Source organism: Petromyzon marinus, chromosome 54, assembly GCF_048934315.1.
Source record: "Petromyzon marinus isolate PM22_M1 ecotype Great Lakes invasive population chromosome 54, UKy_Petmar_22M1.pri1.0, whole genome shotgun sequence".
NCBI lineage: Eukaryota > Metazoa > Chordata > Hyperoartia > Petromyzontiformes > Petromyzontidae > Petromyzon > Petromyzon marinus.
This window is the reverse complement of record NC_133720.1, coordinates 6,435,182-6,450,028: the sequence shown is the minus strand read 5'-3', so window position 1 is coordinate 6,450,028 and position 14,847 is coordinate 6,435,182. Positions and strand designations below refer to the sequence as shown.

Here is a 14,847-nt window from a genome sequence, read left to right as displayed (position 1 = left end):
TGTCTTCGAAACTGATTGGCCTACACCAGAGGCAACAGCCTCCTCTATGGCCTTGTCTCAACAAGAACAGCGATAGGCCAGAGAAAACGATGCCAAAAGGCCAACAGCACAAAGCCAATGCAAATATCAGAGCATTAATAGCTCGGATTGAGCAGTTAATCAATAATAGGCTTTACCCTTTCCAGCAATAATACGGGAATTGTCAAGATGTTTGAACAGGGTTCCATAGATACCATCATTAAGTGTGACCGCATCTGCTAATGCCATGGTTTGTGTGGATGATGTGGTGTTGGGGTCGTGACCACCGTGAGCCTGTATCCCACAGTAACGACGACGACGCTCATCGTGAACCTGTGGCGACGGTTCCAGCTCTGTTGTTCTTCTACCAAAGTGTGTCTTGGAATAAGTGGGGAGTGGTAGTGCGGTGGTCGGCGCGACGCGCTACGAACCCGGCGACCCGAGTTCGATTCCCGCTCACGGCCAACGTCGGTGATGAATATCTGAACTGGTCCTGGGCCTCTCCTAGGTCGACTCAGCCTCAAATCTGTACCTAGTGTGGTATATAAACATCGCCACTAGGGAGGCAAAGGTGGCCGGGCGTGGTGCTGGCCACCCATCCCCTTAGTGTGCCGAACTGGCCTTCATAGGTGATACTCGCTAACAGCACTTGCCCCAAAAAGTCTGTTAAGGCTATACGGGGGAGGGGTGGGGGTGGTGGGAATCTTTGTCTTTGTCCTGTAAATAATCACGTGGGCTTTGGTCTACTGCGGGCCTCGCAACGTTGTCGTGCGTTTCTCCGGGGCGGTTGTTAAACAAACAAACAAAAATCATAGGGTGGAGGTCGCATTCCCACAGTTATAAAAAAAAAACTGCGTGCAGAGCAAAGCCGAGAAATCTAAGTGCGCTCGTCGATAGCAACACCCCCACCACCATGAGTGAGTGGCCGTAAAAAAGGCACAAATAAATTCCGAGGCGACGTTTCGGGACAGTGGCCCTTCCTTTTAGGAGCGAATGAGTGCACATGGGTGGCCTGGCGATAATGATACGTTCAACAATGTTTTCTGACGAACAGTTTGGCCAAATAGTCGAGTGAATGGTGACACTGTTAGTCCACGTTGATGGTGTTGTGCGCCGATGCACCACCGATCTCCTGAACACAGCTGGGTCACTCGCTACCCGCGACGTTCCGTGTAACTGTTATTGCACATTGATTGAACGAATGAGTGACAATTGAGTAACGGACAACCCCTTCAAATATACAGCATAACCGATGGTACATTTGTTGTTTTTGAGGCCGCCGTGTTATTGTCACCCAATGTGGATTTGTTTTTCTTTGCATTAACTGTGCTTGTGCAGCGGCAACAGCAGCAGCAGCGGCGTTGCCAAATCATACGTTGATCTTGTTATCCGCCGCGTCGCCACGCTGCACAGACAGGCCGCCTGCCACCCAGCCGCCCCCCCCTTCCCAGCCCCCCCCACCCCGCCTAGCCCCCCAGTTTACTTCTGTCAAGGGTCAACATTGACCTCGTGCTCACAGTGAGCATTCACGCATTCCAGAGCCCCCACTGTGACCCTCCAGCTGTGACCGTCCAGGGCCCCCACTGTGACCCTGCAGGGCCCCCACTGTGACCCTGCAGGGCCCCTACTCTGACCCTGCAGGGCCCCCCCACGGTGACCCTGCAGGGCCCCCCCACGGTGACCCTACAGGGCCCCCCCACGGTGACCCTGCAGGGCCCCCCACGGGGACCCTGCAGGGCCCCCCACGGTGACCCTGCAGGGCCCCCCACGGTGACCTTGCAGGGCCCCCCACGGTGACCTTGCAGGGCCCCCCATGGTGACCTTGCAGGGCCCCCCACGGTGACCTTGCAGGGCCCCCCACTGTGACCCTGCAGGGCCCCCACTGTGACCCTGCATGGCACCCCCCACGGTGACCCTCCAGGGCCCCCACTGTGACCCTGCATGGCCCCCCACGGTGACCCTGCAGGTCCCCCATGTTGAACTTATTTCGCACCTTACGTAAGCCAACCGTGCCAATCGGAGGCGCGACACTCTAACCCTCGTTGCTTTTTCGGCCCTGTTTGGTGAAAATTCCACATTCCTATGGCGGGGTGTTGGCACGGTCGTGGTGGTTGACTTTTAACCCCGCCACCCACAACCAGGATCGCACTAATAACGGTGACGTTTGCGCAACAATCCGCCTAATTTTCGGTTCTTCGTGGAAATAACTGCAGGGGTAGAGGGGGCTGTTGAGAAGTTGGATATATCAGGGGAGGGGAGGGGGGGGGCTATACCACCACACCGACGATGTGGTGGTAGCGCTCTGCTACACGCGACCAAATATTGTGGGTGTCTATAACGTGTGTAGTGCATGCTCCTCCACCCAGACGCAGCCAATTGGTGTACGCTGAACTTCTTTCGCACCATACGCAGCCGACCGTGCCCATCGGAGGTGCAGGGGAAGGACGACAAAAGTTAAAGTGGGCACGTGGTTAACGAAACGCACGCAACGAGTTGATAACCGCTCCGCTACCCATCGAGAAACGTCCTTGCCCAGTTGTTCATCGAGAGCACCGCTGCTGCTCCTGCTCCTGCTTAGGAGGCGATAAGTTGGTCACGTATATTTGTTAATGACGGGACAACTTTCTTGATGGGCCGCGTCAGGTTGCAGGAGGGTTTACGACACACAATTTACTCGGATGGAAATTGCGAATCCCTGCTGCCGCTTGGCCCGCGGTCATACCGGAGTGGTGACAACGATCGTAATGATATTAATTTCACAAAATGTTCACTGATACTGTTCGCAGCAATATTAACAATAATTGCACCGTGCGAAATATTGCTAGAATACTGTACCAGTACGAACAATTTAATGTTCGATTGTTTGATCTGGCTTCTAACAGCATGCCCCCTGTGTGTGTGTCCATGCCCCTTGTGTGTGTCCATGCCCCTGTGTGTGCGTGCCCAATGCCCCCATGCACTTCGCAGACCCCGCAGCTGGGGAAACAACTGAACCCTGCTCACCAGAGGTGGAGGTGAGGTCACAACTCCACCCACCCCACCTCCCAGCCCTCCCTCCCCCCGCAACCCCTCCCCCCACAGAAGAAATCTGCGGAATCTCCCATACTTGAAATCCGGTGTTATGAACACAAACATGGACTCGTCCATTCCAGAAATCTGCGGTACCATGGCTAAGCGCACCTTACAACTCCTTGATCCGAAGGGGGGTGCCAAGGTGCTTCCACGGATTTCTTCCTATGTCTCCTATGAAGTGTGACCGCGCACCTGTGCGGGTGTGGGTGCGAGTCCGGTTCCATGTGTTGGTTGCTGTTGCGTGACCTCGGCTCTGCGAGCCGAGTGATTATATCTGGAATACCAAGAATATTTTTAATTGTTTTGAGGTGGATTTGTCTGCTGCTCAAATGCAACTTCCTCTTCCTCGGGCTGTTGGTTAAGGTCACCGGGTCACTGGGTCAGGCCAAGGTTAGGGTCAGGGTGTGCGCTGGCGCGTGTAGAGGTCTTTGTACAGGTGTAGGTGTGTGTGTGTGGGGAGCGGTAGTGTAGCGGTTTGCGCGCTGCACGACGAACCTGGCGACCCGAGTTCAATTCCCGCTCAAGGCCAAAATCAGTGACGATTAACTGAACCGGTCCTGGGCCTCCCCTAGGTCGACTCAGCCTAAAATGAGTACCTGGTGTGGTGTGTAAACATCGCCACTAGGGAGACAAAGGCGGTCGGCTGTGGTGCTGGCCACCCACCCCCTCGTGTGCCGTTCCGGCCTTCATAGGTGCTACTCGCTAACAGCACTTGCCCCTACAGTCTTTTAAGGCTTTACGGGGGAATCTTTGCCTTTGACAGGTGTGTACATTGCTGCATACACGCCTATGTGTACATATGTGCACACACAAGTGTGTGTACAGCACACGGTTCTGTCCTCCTCCTAGATCCGTTCAGCCAGAATATTTGAGTGAGCGAGGAGTGTGGGCAGGCAGTGTGGGTGGTGTCCAGCAGAGCGGCCTTGGCTTTGTGCTTTGTCTCCGCGTTCTTCAGTCTCCATGGACCCACATTCCTCCTCCTGCTCCTCCTCCTACCCCTGCTCCTCCTCTTCCCCCTCCTCTGTATGCATGGAGGGACGGAGTGATGGATGGAGGCTGGGTAGAGAGGGAGGGAATTGAAGAATGGAGGTGGGAAGGATGGAGGGAGGGAGAGGAGGAATGGAAAGAGGAAGGGAGGGAAGGATGGAGGGAAGGAAGGAGGGAAGGAAGGAGAGAGGGAGGGAGAGGAATGGAAGGAGGGAGGGAGGGAGGCATCGAGGGAGTGACTGAAGGAAGGCGCAAGGAAGGGAGGGAGTGAAGGAGGGCAGGGAAGCATGGAGGGAGAGATGGAAGGGAAGTAGGGAGGCTGGGAGCGATAGACCGATTGAGCGATGAAGGAGGAGGAGGGGGGGGCGTTGTGGTTGAAGGGGGCCCCTGCCGATTACCGGGGCCCACTGAGTGGGATCATCTCGGCTTTGCGCGGCACACAATGCTGCGACGTTGCGGTGGTAAATATAGCCGTTGTGCGACCAGGCGTGGCGCGGGGAGAATGCAAGCGGCCTTGTTACGGCTGGGACTCGCCCGGCGGGGCCCGGCGCGGCCCGGCGGGGCCCCGTGCCACGGGTCTGGAGGAACGGGCGGGGAGGAGGAGGCAGGGGGGACCCCACGGGTAGAGGGGGGGGGGTTGTGTTGATGGCTGTGTGACCACATAGTCACGTACGTACGAAAGTGTGTGTACGTACCTACCCGTACATGGGGGGGGGGGGGTGGGAGAGCTGTGGCTGGTGCAGTACACGAACCGCTGTGCCAGCCAACCAAAGTTGGCGAATATCTGAACCAGTCCTGGGCCTTCCCGTTAGGTGAACTCGGCCTTGAATGAGTACCTGGTGCGGTGTGTAAACATCGCCACTAGGGCGTGGTTGCTGAGCACCCTGTCCCCTCGGTGTGCCGTGCCGGCCTTCATGGCTGCTCGCAAACGGCACTCTCCCCCAACAGTCTGTTAAGGCTGTATGGGGGATCTTCGTCTTTGTACGTGTACGGTCCAGTGCACCTATCCTGGCACAAGCGCCGTGGTGACGTCACCGCCACTTGGTGGCGAACGGCGGCTGTTGTTGTTGTCGTCGTACGACCCAGCCTTCAACGAGTACCTCGCAAAAGGGTAAAGGTGCAGCCCTGCAATATCTCGCGCGCGCCACTGCTAGTGGAAGGCGCCTCCTCCACCAGTAGAGGGTGGCTCTAGAGTGCCGCCACCCCTCCTGAGGGTATTTGGCCTACTCTTCCACCCGCTCCGGCGACCGATCGATTGATCGATCCTCGCCACGGGTTGTTGGCGAACGTCTCCGTTGGCGCCGTCGTTCCCGCAGCCTCGTCCGCTCGCTCGATCGCTCGGCCATGAATGTAGCGCGAGCGTCTCGTCTGCGTCTCGTCTGCATCTCGCTTTGCACGAACGGAAACGCGCCGCGATCGCGGGCCTCCCACCGGCGCCGGGCGACGAGACGCAGGTGTGCGCGGCGAGACGTTATTATTTCTGTTATCGCGCTTGCTGCAGCCGGGAAAGGCCGCGACCGAGTCTCCATTTTCATTCCGTTTTTATTTTGAATTATTATTTTTTATTATTGTTTTGCTTGCGGCCAAATTCCTCCGAGGTGGGATGTCGGGACCGTAACTCCGGCAAGCAGAGTGGCTCCCGCGCTTTTTGCGAAATGACGTTGCCGGCGTCTTTAGCATCCACTTCAAAGCGGTCTCCAGCCCAGCGCAGATAGCGCGGTGACGTTGGCGGTGGTGTCGGAGTGAAGCTTCATTGAGGAAATGAAACGCAGAACCCCTCCTCCCGCCCTCCCCACTCACCTGTCTGCTCTACCTGTCCTCCCCTCCTCCTTCTCCCACCAATTCTTATACTTGGCCACACCTGTCCTCCACAGCTACCCCACTCTGCCCACAGCCCCCCCCCCCTCTCTCCACCCCGGTCTCGTCCTTCTGCCAAGGGCTGCCACAAAACCCGGACATGTATCTTCGTCAGCACTAGATCCCTTATGAACATTGTGCCAACACCACCGGTGCCGGATCTGCCCGGTTGAAGGGTGCCACGGTGGCTAGGAGATGTTAACGACCTCGCCTGATATACAGGAGGTCTTGGGTTCGATCCTGACCCTGACGCCTCCACATTTTAGAATCAACATCATGCGTTTGTAGTGTTTGGCTGCTCTAAAATTTCCGTCACGTGGTGATAAGCCACTTGGTTGAGACATCATTTGCGATGGCCAGGTGTCCTCTGAAAAAAAAGCTGTATAGCTCAGTGGGCCTTGCCTGTTAAAATAAAAAAATAGTTAAATAGTAAACCCTAGGGAGGTGACAAGGTGACACCGCGCCGCCTTCACCAAACCGCGCCCACCACCGTGGTGAAGTACGGTCGAACAAACGATTGCCCAAGCTCTGCAGTCCTCAACATATGAAGATGCTATCGGGCAATCAATGAGCGGGAGGAAACCGGAGCGTGCGAAGAAAGCCCACGCACTTGAGGGGGTGCAACGCTCGATCCCACGCAGGAGGCACAGATGGAGATCGGTTCAGTGGGGGCCCCGTAGGGTCACGGTAGGGTCAGGGTAGGGTCACGGTGGGAGCCCGGAAAGGGTCACGGTGGGTACCTGGTAGGGTCACGGTGTGGGCCCGGTGGAGATGCAGTTGGGGACCCTGTAGGGACGCAGTGGGGGCCCGGTAGGGTCACAGTTGGGGTCCTGTGAGGTGGAACCGTGTCCAGATCGCGTTGCGTCCGGGTTTATATTTCGGTGAAATGAACGCCGTAGGTTTCTCAACGTCGGTGGCACGGAGTCGGAGGTTTAGGAGGAGGTGAATGGGTCCCCGTGTTGTGGCCTGAGGTCACTGCCACCACCGGCCTCGCCAGCCCCACTAATCGGATCCGTGGAGGCCGCTCGCTCCGCTAATTGACGTTTAATTGGCTGAGCTGCGCCAGGATCGGCGTTGGGAGCGGCCGCGCGCGAGCGGGTGCACGCGCGTGTGTGTGAGTGCGCGCACGTGTGTGTGTGTGCGTTTGTTAGTGCGCGCGTGTCCATGCGTGTGCGTGCGTGAGTGAGTCGGTGAGTGTGTGTGTGGAGCGGTAGCATAGCGGTTAGCGCGCTGCGCTATGAGCCCAGCGACCTGAATTCGATTCCCGCTCACGGCCAGCACCAGTGATGGTTATCTGAACCGTTCTGGGCCTCCCCTAGGTCGACTCGGCCTCAAATTATTAACCTGGTGCGGTGTGTAGTAAGCATCGCCGCTTGGGCGACAAAGGCGGCCGGGCGCGGTGCCGGCCTAACAGCACTTTCCCCAACCGTCTGTTAATGTTATACGGGGGATCTTTGTCTTGTGTGTGTGCGTGGTGGGGACGAGAGCTGTCGTGAGAAATGATTGTCATTTGACACCTGACCTGGATGGATTACATGGGCGCGCTGGAGCCTACGAGACGTTCCAGCGCGTGGTGAGGGTCGTCAACCCCCTCGTGCACCGTGCCGGTCTTTGTCGGTGCTACTCGCTAACAGCACTTGCCCCAACGGTCTGTTAAAGGCTATGCGGGGGGGGTTCTTTATCTTTGTGTGAGTGCGGCGAGGTAATGCAGCGGTTAGCGCACTGAACTACGGACCCCCGTGATCCAAGTTCGAATCTCGCCCACGGACACCAATTTCGGTGATGATTATCGGAACCAGGCCCGGGCCTCCCCTAGGTGAACTCGGCCTCAAATGAGTACCTGGTGTGGTGTGTAATCATCGTCACTAGGGGAGACAAAGGCTGCTGGGCGTAGTGCTGGCCACCCACCCCCAAGTGTGCTGTGGCGGCCTTCATAGGTGCTACTCGCTGACAGCAGTCTTGTTTTAAAGCATATACGGGGGGGGGGGGGGGAGGGGGGGTTCGTGCCAGTGTGTGTGCGAGTCTTCTTGCAGCTGTTGTGACTTTACACGCAGACGAAAAATCAGATTCTAGAAAATCCTCGACGATTATCAAACCCCCATGACAAGGCGGTGCAGTGGTCGGGGCACTGCTCTTCAAACCCGGCGGCCTGAGTTGGATTCACCGGCCAGGGCCACCAATCTGTGGCAAGCATCCAAACTCGTGCTTTGCCACCCGTTAAGTGGCACACTCAGTGCTCCCAAGTGTTTTGCGGAATCTGATTGATGGTACGTATTAATTCGTAGCAATTAGCGTCGTGTATATGCCATGAAATCATAGCAGTTATTCATTGATATATATTACTTTCCTGGAATGCAAAACCATCAATAGCGTCGTTGTGGAGTATATATATGACAAAATAAATAAGTAGATAATACATCTCCTTCACGTATTTATTGCTCCACGTAAAAAAAACATTTAAGTAGTTCTTACACATGGAGAATTTAAGCTTTCGTGACTGCATAAATTACTCATTGGTTTTTTCGGTAAAGTCACTTATGTAGAAATACCATCAAATTATATTAAAATAAATCAATCGCGACGTTTCGACCGCAACACACGCGATCTTCATCAGGTGTAAAAAACAAATAGCACATAGGGTGACATCAACACAACACATAGAGAGCGTTAAACTACACGGAGGTAAATACAACAAGAGGATGAGAGACGAGAATTCAACAAACCTAAGAAAAAATTACGTGATGCAAAACCAGTCAGGCCAACGACACAGTTAGACACTTGCCTTGGCGGACCACGAATTTCAGAAGAGTGCTAAATTTCGTGTTCATCCTCTGGGTTGAACATACCAGCATAGACAGAGTGAACAAATACGAGGTACAAGATAGCAGAAATACAAATACAGGGACACCAAGAGGCAGGGAGAGGAAAGACGGACAGAGAAGTAAGAAAAAGGGGCCGAGGGATGAACAGACAGAGGCTTAAAATAAGCAGTAGGGAGCGATCTTCATCGGGGAGGGGCCGATGAAGATCGCTTGTGTTGCGGTGTAAACGTCGTGATTGATTTATTTTAATATAATTTTATGGTATTTCTACATATGTGACTTTACCGATAAAACCAGTGAGTAGTTCTTACACAACCCATGGCCTTCTTGAAATGCATAATGTCAGCAGCTTGTATTTCTAGACGACAAGCAAATTCACAGTGGGGGCCCTGCAGGGTCACCGTGGGAGGGCCCTGCAGGGTCACTGTGGGAGGGCCCTGCAGGGTCACCCTGGGAGGGCCCTGGAGGGTCACCCTGGGAGGGCCCTGGAGGGTCACGGTGGGAGGGCCCTGGAGGGTCACGGTGGGAGGGCCCTGGTCACCGTGGGGGCCCTGCAGGGTCACCGAGAGTGTTAAGGCTTTACGAGGGATCTTTTGTAATGCATGTGCGCGTGCATGCGTCCGTGTGGGTGTGTGTGCACGTGTGCGTGACTGCGTGTGAGGAGCGGTAGCATACTGGTTAGCGCGCCGCGCTACAAACCCGGCGACCCGAGTTCGATTCCCGCTCGTGGCCAAACACACATTTGAACCGGTACCAGGCCTCCCCTAGGTCGACTCGGCCTCAAATCAGTGCCTGGTAACGGTGTGTAAAACACCGTCAGTGGGGAGACGGAGGCGGTGTGGGTGCGTTTGCTGCCCACCTCACCCCCCTCGTGTGCCGTGCCGGCCTACACAGGCTGCCCGCTACTCGCTAGCAGCACTTGCCGTCAAGACTATGCGGGGTGGGGCCTCTGTCGTACGTAGGTGGTGCGCTCGCTGGGCTTCGTCATCTACAAGGCCCTGGACTGGGGCCTGGACGAGAACGAGGAGCGCGAGCTGAGCCAGCCGCTGGAGGAGCTCATCGACTGGATGACCAGCCTGGAGGACACGGCCATCGACGACGGCGGGGGAGGTGCGTTGCGCGACGAGGGTTACGACGGGCCCGACGAGGACGAGGAGGCAGGCACCGGCACCGGCACCACCGCCGGCACCGGCACCGCCGGCACCGGCACCGGCACCGCCGCCGCTAACGGCGGTAGCGGAGTGAGCCGTCCGGAAGGGCCGTTCCAGTCCGTCATTAAGGTGAGCTCAAGGCTCACTGCTGTACAAGAGAGGTGCGGGTTTGCACATCGCGACAGAGATTTCCTGCTCCCCCCCCCCTCTTCTTTGGTATCGAGGCAGTGTACCCCTCGAGCTGCTTTGGGTGCCAATGATTTGGGGGGCAAGTCGCTGACCCGCACCATCCTGGACATCTCTGAAAGAGAGCTTCATAGCTTTGTAACTCATCGGATTAATCCATTCCAGATAAAGATTCTGATTGTGACCTGTCGAGAGACTGGGGATTTGCAAGGGTGAGTGGATGGGTGAGTGGGTGGGTGGGTGAATAAATGAGTGAGCGAGTGGGAAAGTAATATGACGAATGAGTGGGTGAGTGAGATGGTGAATGAATGTGTGAATTGATTAGTGTGTGAAGGAATGGGTGTGTGCGAGCGGGTTCAAATTTATTTTGTTGACCGAGGTGAGAACTCTCCAGAGACCAGGATGTGTCTCAGTCTGCAAGAGTGGGCGAATGGGTGGATGAGTGAGTGGATGGGTGGGTGAATGAGTGAGTGGGTTAGTCAGATGATGAATGAGTGGGTGAGTGAGCTGGTGAGTTAGATGATGAGTGAATGAGTGCGTGAATTAATGAATGAGCGTGAGCGAGTGAGTTCCAGCTTATTTTGTGAAACCAGCGTAGAGTGGGTGAGTGAATGAGTGAGCGAGTCACAGGGCGAATGAATGAGCGATTGGTTTTCTCGCAGCTGGGCGCGTGTTTTCCTGGCGTTGGAAAAACCTGGGCTTTGGTCCAAAAGGCTCCAATTCAGTCCGCTTTTGGCTCTTAAATGTGCCGGCTCTTACGTCCGTTGGAGCTTTTGTGCGATGTGCTTTGGCGAGTGCCTGAGATTTGTTGTGTTTACGCTGCTTGGGCTCGTAAGAGAAAACAGGAAAACAGGATGCGTTGTGTTCATTCGGTGGGTGGGGTGGGGGAATGGAACTCTGATGATTCTCAGTGCATTGCCCACGCAGCACAACAACAACAGCCGCCATTCACCAGTAAGTGGGGGTGATGTCACCGCAGCACTTGTGCCAGGCTATGTGCACCTGAGAATATCACGTGAAGTGTGGAATGTTCACTGTTGCCAGGAGGTCACGGGACAGACCCAGATGTTTTGAGTTGACTGCTGTGCCAGGTTAGGTGCAGGAGGTCACGGGACAGACCCAGATACCATGGGTTGGTTGACTGGCAGATGCACCACCTGCACTCCCACCCACTGTGCATTTTAGCCGCCCGCCGCTCCACTCATTATTGCGAGCGTCGCTTGCCTGCCCAGTGGTTAGCGCAGTGCACTCGCCACTGGACCACCACTCTCCACGCACGCACGCACACACCCACCCACACACCCAACCACAACCACTATTTCAACAACCACAGCAACCGCAGCTAAGTGGTGGTGATGTCACTGTGGTGTCTGTGCCAGGACGGGCGCTGATAAAGAAAAGGGCAGGCAGTGTTTTAGTGGCAATGAATGAACACGCACGTCCAGCGTGATATGTTCATACATAGAGACAAAGATCCCCCACATAGCCTTCACAGGTGGTGCGGTGATTAAGCGCACAGCGCTGCGAACCCAGCGACTCGAGTTCCATTCCCGCTCGCGACACACATCGGTGATGGAAATCTGAACCGGTCCTATGCCTTCCCTAGGTCGACTCGGCCTTAAACGAGTGCCTGATGCATTGTGTAAAACATAAGTGCTGGAGAGACAAAGGAGGCCGAGTGTGGTGCTGACCACACCACCGAATAGGTGTACCGTGCCGGCCTTCATAGTTGCTTGCTAACAGCACTTGCTCCAACAGTCTGGATAGGCTACACGGGGGATCTTTGTGTGTATATACATATATATGCCCTGGGAAGGTGGCTGGGCGTGGTCTTGACCACATCACCCCCTCGTGTGCCATGCCTGGCCTTCATAGATGGCCACTGCATACGCGTGCTTTCAGAAGCGTTCCTACGGCTGTCTCTGGCATACTCTTCCTTCAGATATTAGGAAGCCATTGGAGCTATGCACTTTGCAATTTACATTGAAAGGTCATTTCTTTTTGTGTTTAGTTTTGTTTGTCCTTCCCCCACACCTCCGGTTATCACGGTTGGCTACGTGCGGTGCGAAACAGTTTAAACATACAGACATACGTTTGTGCTCGCTAACAGCACTTGCCCCAACGGTGTGACAAGGCTACAGGGGGTATCTTTGTGTGAGTGTGTGTGTGTGCGTGAGCGGTAGTGTAGCGGTTAGCGCGCTGCGCTTCAAACCCAGCGACCTGATTTCGATTCCCGCTCACGGCCAACATCGGTGACGATTATCTGAACCGGTCCTGGGCCTCCCCTTGATCGACTCGGTCTCAAATGAGTACCTGGGTGCAGTGTGTAAACATCGCCACCAGGGAGACAAAGGCGGCCGGGCGTGGTGCTGGCGACCCACCCCCTGGTGTACCGTTCCAGCCTTCATAGGTGCTCACTAACATCACTTGCCACAATAGTTTGTACAGGCTACACAGGGGATCTTTGTTTTTGTCTTTGTGGTAGATGTGCACGTCACACCTGCGGACGACTCGTGAAGCCGCGTCGCACTACCAGGCCGTGTGCCGCGCGCTCTACGCCGAGGCCATGGAGCTGCGCACGTTCCTCGAGAAGATCCAGAGCGCCAAGGAGGTGCTCGCCTGCTTGCTCACTCAGACACTCGCTCGCTCACTCGCTCGCTCACACACACGCTCACTCGCTCGCTCACACACACACACACACACGCTTGTTCGCTCATTCGCTCGCTCACTCGTTCACTCGCACACACGCTTACTCGCTCACTCACTGGCTCACTCAGACGCGCGCTCACTCACTCGCTCACACACACGCACGCTTACTCACTCGCCCACACGCTTGTTCGCTCACTCGCTCGCTCACTCGTTCACTCGCACACACGCTTACTCGCTCACTCACTGGCTCACTCAGACGCTCGCTCACTCACTCGCTCACACACACGCACGCTTACTCACTCGCCCACACGCTTGTTCGCTCATTCGCTCGCTCACTCGTTCACTCGCACACACGCTTACTCGCTCACTCACTGGCTCACTCAGACGCTCGCTCGCTCACTCGGACACTCAGATGCTCGCTCGCTCACTCAGACACTTGCTTGCTCACACACACACTCACGCTTACTCGTCCACATGCTCGCTCCCTCACACGCTCGTTCACTCACACACACACACGCTTACTCGCTCGCTCGCTATCTCGCTCACCTCCTCACTTGCCCACTCGTTCGCTCACTCGCTCACTCACTCATACACACGCATGCTTACTCACCCACTCACTTGCTCACTTACTCATTCGCTCGCTCACTCACTCGCTCAATCTCTCACTCACTCGCACACACGCACGCTCAACTGCTCGCTCACTCGCTCTCTCACCCGCTCTCTCACCCGCATACCCGTTCACTCATATACACGCTCACTCACAAACTGACATACACGCATGCTTACTTGCCCACTCACTTGCTGGCTCACTCACTCACATGCTTACTTACTCACTCACTTACATGCTCACACTCGCTCACATACCTGCTCAAAAATTCGTTTGCTCGCTCGCTCACTCACTCGCATACACTCACACACGCCGTCACTGGTGCCCACGAGTGGGAATCGAACTCGGGTCTCTGGCTTCATAGTGAAGTGCGCTAACTAATACACTACCACCCCGCACACACACACAACAACAACCGCCATTCGCCACTAAGTGGCGGTGACGTCACCACGACGCTTGTGCCAGGCTATGTGCACCTTGAGGCCACGTGAAGTGTCGAACGCCCGCTGGTAGGAGGTCACGGGGCAGACCCAGCAGGTGCCACGGGTCGACTGACTGAGGCGACTGGCTGGTGCACCACCTGTGACCCCTACTGTGCCAACCTGCTGTGCTTTAGCCACCCGGCGCTCCGCTCGTTGTTGTGAGCGTCGCTCCTCCGCCCTCCGTTATTGTTGTAGGGCGACCGCCTCCAACTGCCCACACAAACATACACACACAGACATACACAAAAAAAGACGAAGATCCCCCATGTAGCCTTTAAAATACTGTTGGGGCAAGTGCTTACACACACACAATTAACCCAATCAAAGACGAAGGCTCACAACAAACAACAACAACAACCGTTATTCGCCACTAAGTGGCGGTGACATCACCGCAGTGCTTTGTGCCAGGCTAGGCGCCAGCACTCGCGCACGCGCACAAAGAAAAAGATCCTAGCGGCGATGATTACTCACGTTGCACCAGATACTCGTTTGAGGCTGAGTCGACCTAGGGGACTCGGACTCACTCACACACACAAAGACAAAGATCCCCGTTTCGTCTTAGACTCTTAGGGTAAGTGCTGTTAGCAAGTAGCACCTACGAAGATCGGCACGGCACACGAGGGGGTGGGTGGCCAGAGCCACGCCTGGCCACCTTTGTCTCCCCAGTGGCGATGTTTACACACCGCACCAGGTACTCATTTGAGGCCGAGTCGGCCAAGGGGACAGATTCGGATAATTGTCACTGGTTTTGGCCGTGAGCGGGAATTGAACTCGTACTGCTAAGGTTCGAAGCGCAGCGTGCTAGCCACTAGACTACACAAAGGCAAAGATCTCCCGGTATAGCCTTAACAGGCTTTTAGGGGCAAGTGTGTGTTCGCGAGCACCTACGAACACTCACTCGCTCGCTCACGTACAAAGACAAAGATCTCCCGTATAGCCTAAACAGACTGTTGTGGCAATTGCTGTTAGCGAGCACCTATGAATGCTGGCACGGCACACGAGGGGGTGGGTTGCCA

At 55.6% G+C, this 14,847-nt stretch overlaps 1 protein-coding gene across 8 annotated transcripts in view; it reads left to right on the top strand.

Annotated features, from left to right (window-relative positions):
• LOC116954198 (protein spire homolog 1-like) overlaps window positions 1–14,847 on the top strand; it is a 44,524-nt gene that overhangs the window by 6,140 nt on the left and 23,537 nt on the right. For all 8 annotated transcript variants that reach the window (XM_076052127.1, XM_076052126.1, XM_076052128.1 and 5 more), the window contains exons 3-5: window positions 2,986–3,032; window positions 9,719–10,036; window positions 12,579–12,704. In XM_076052127.1, the coding sequence (XP_075908242.1) occupies window positions 2,986–3,032; window positions 9,719–10,036; window positions 12,579–12,704 (491 nt within the window). The remainder of the gene's footprint in view (window positions 1–2,985; window positions 3,033–9,718; window positions 10,037–12,578; window positions 12,705–14,847) is intronic.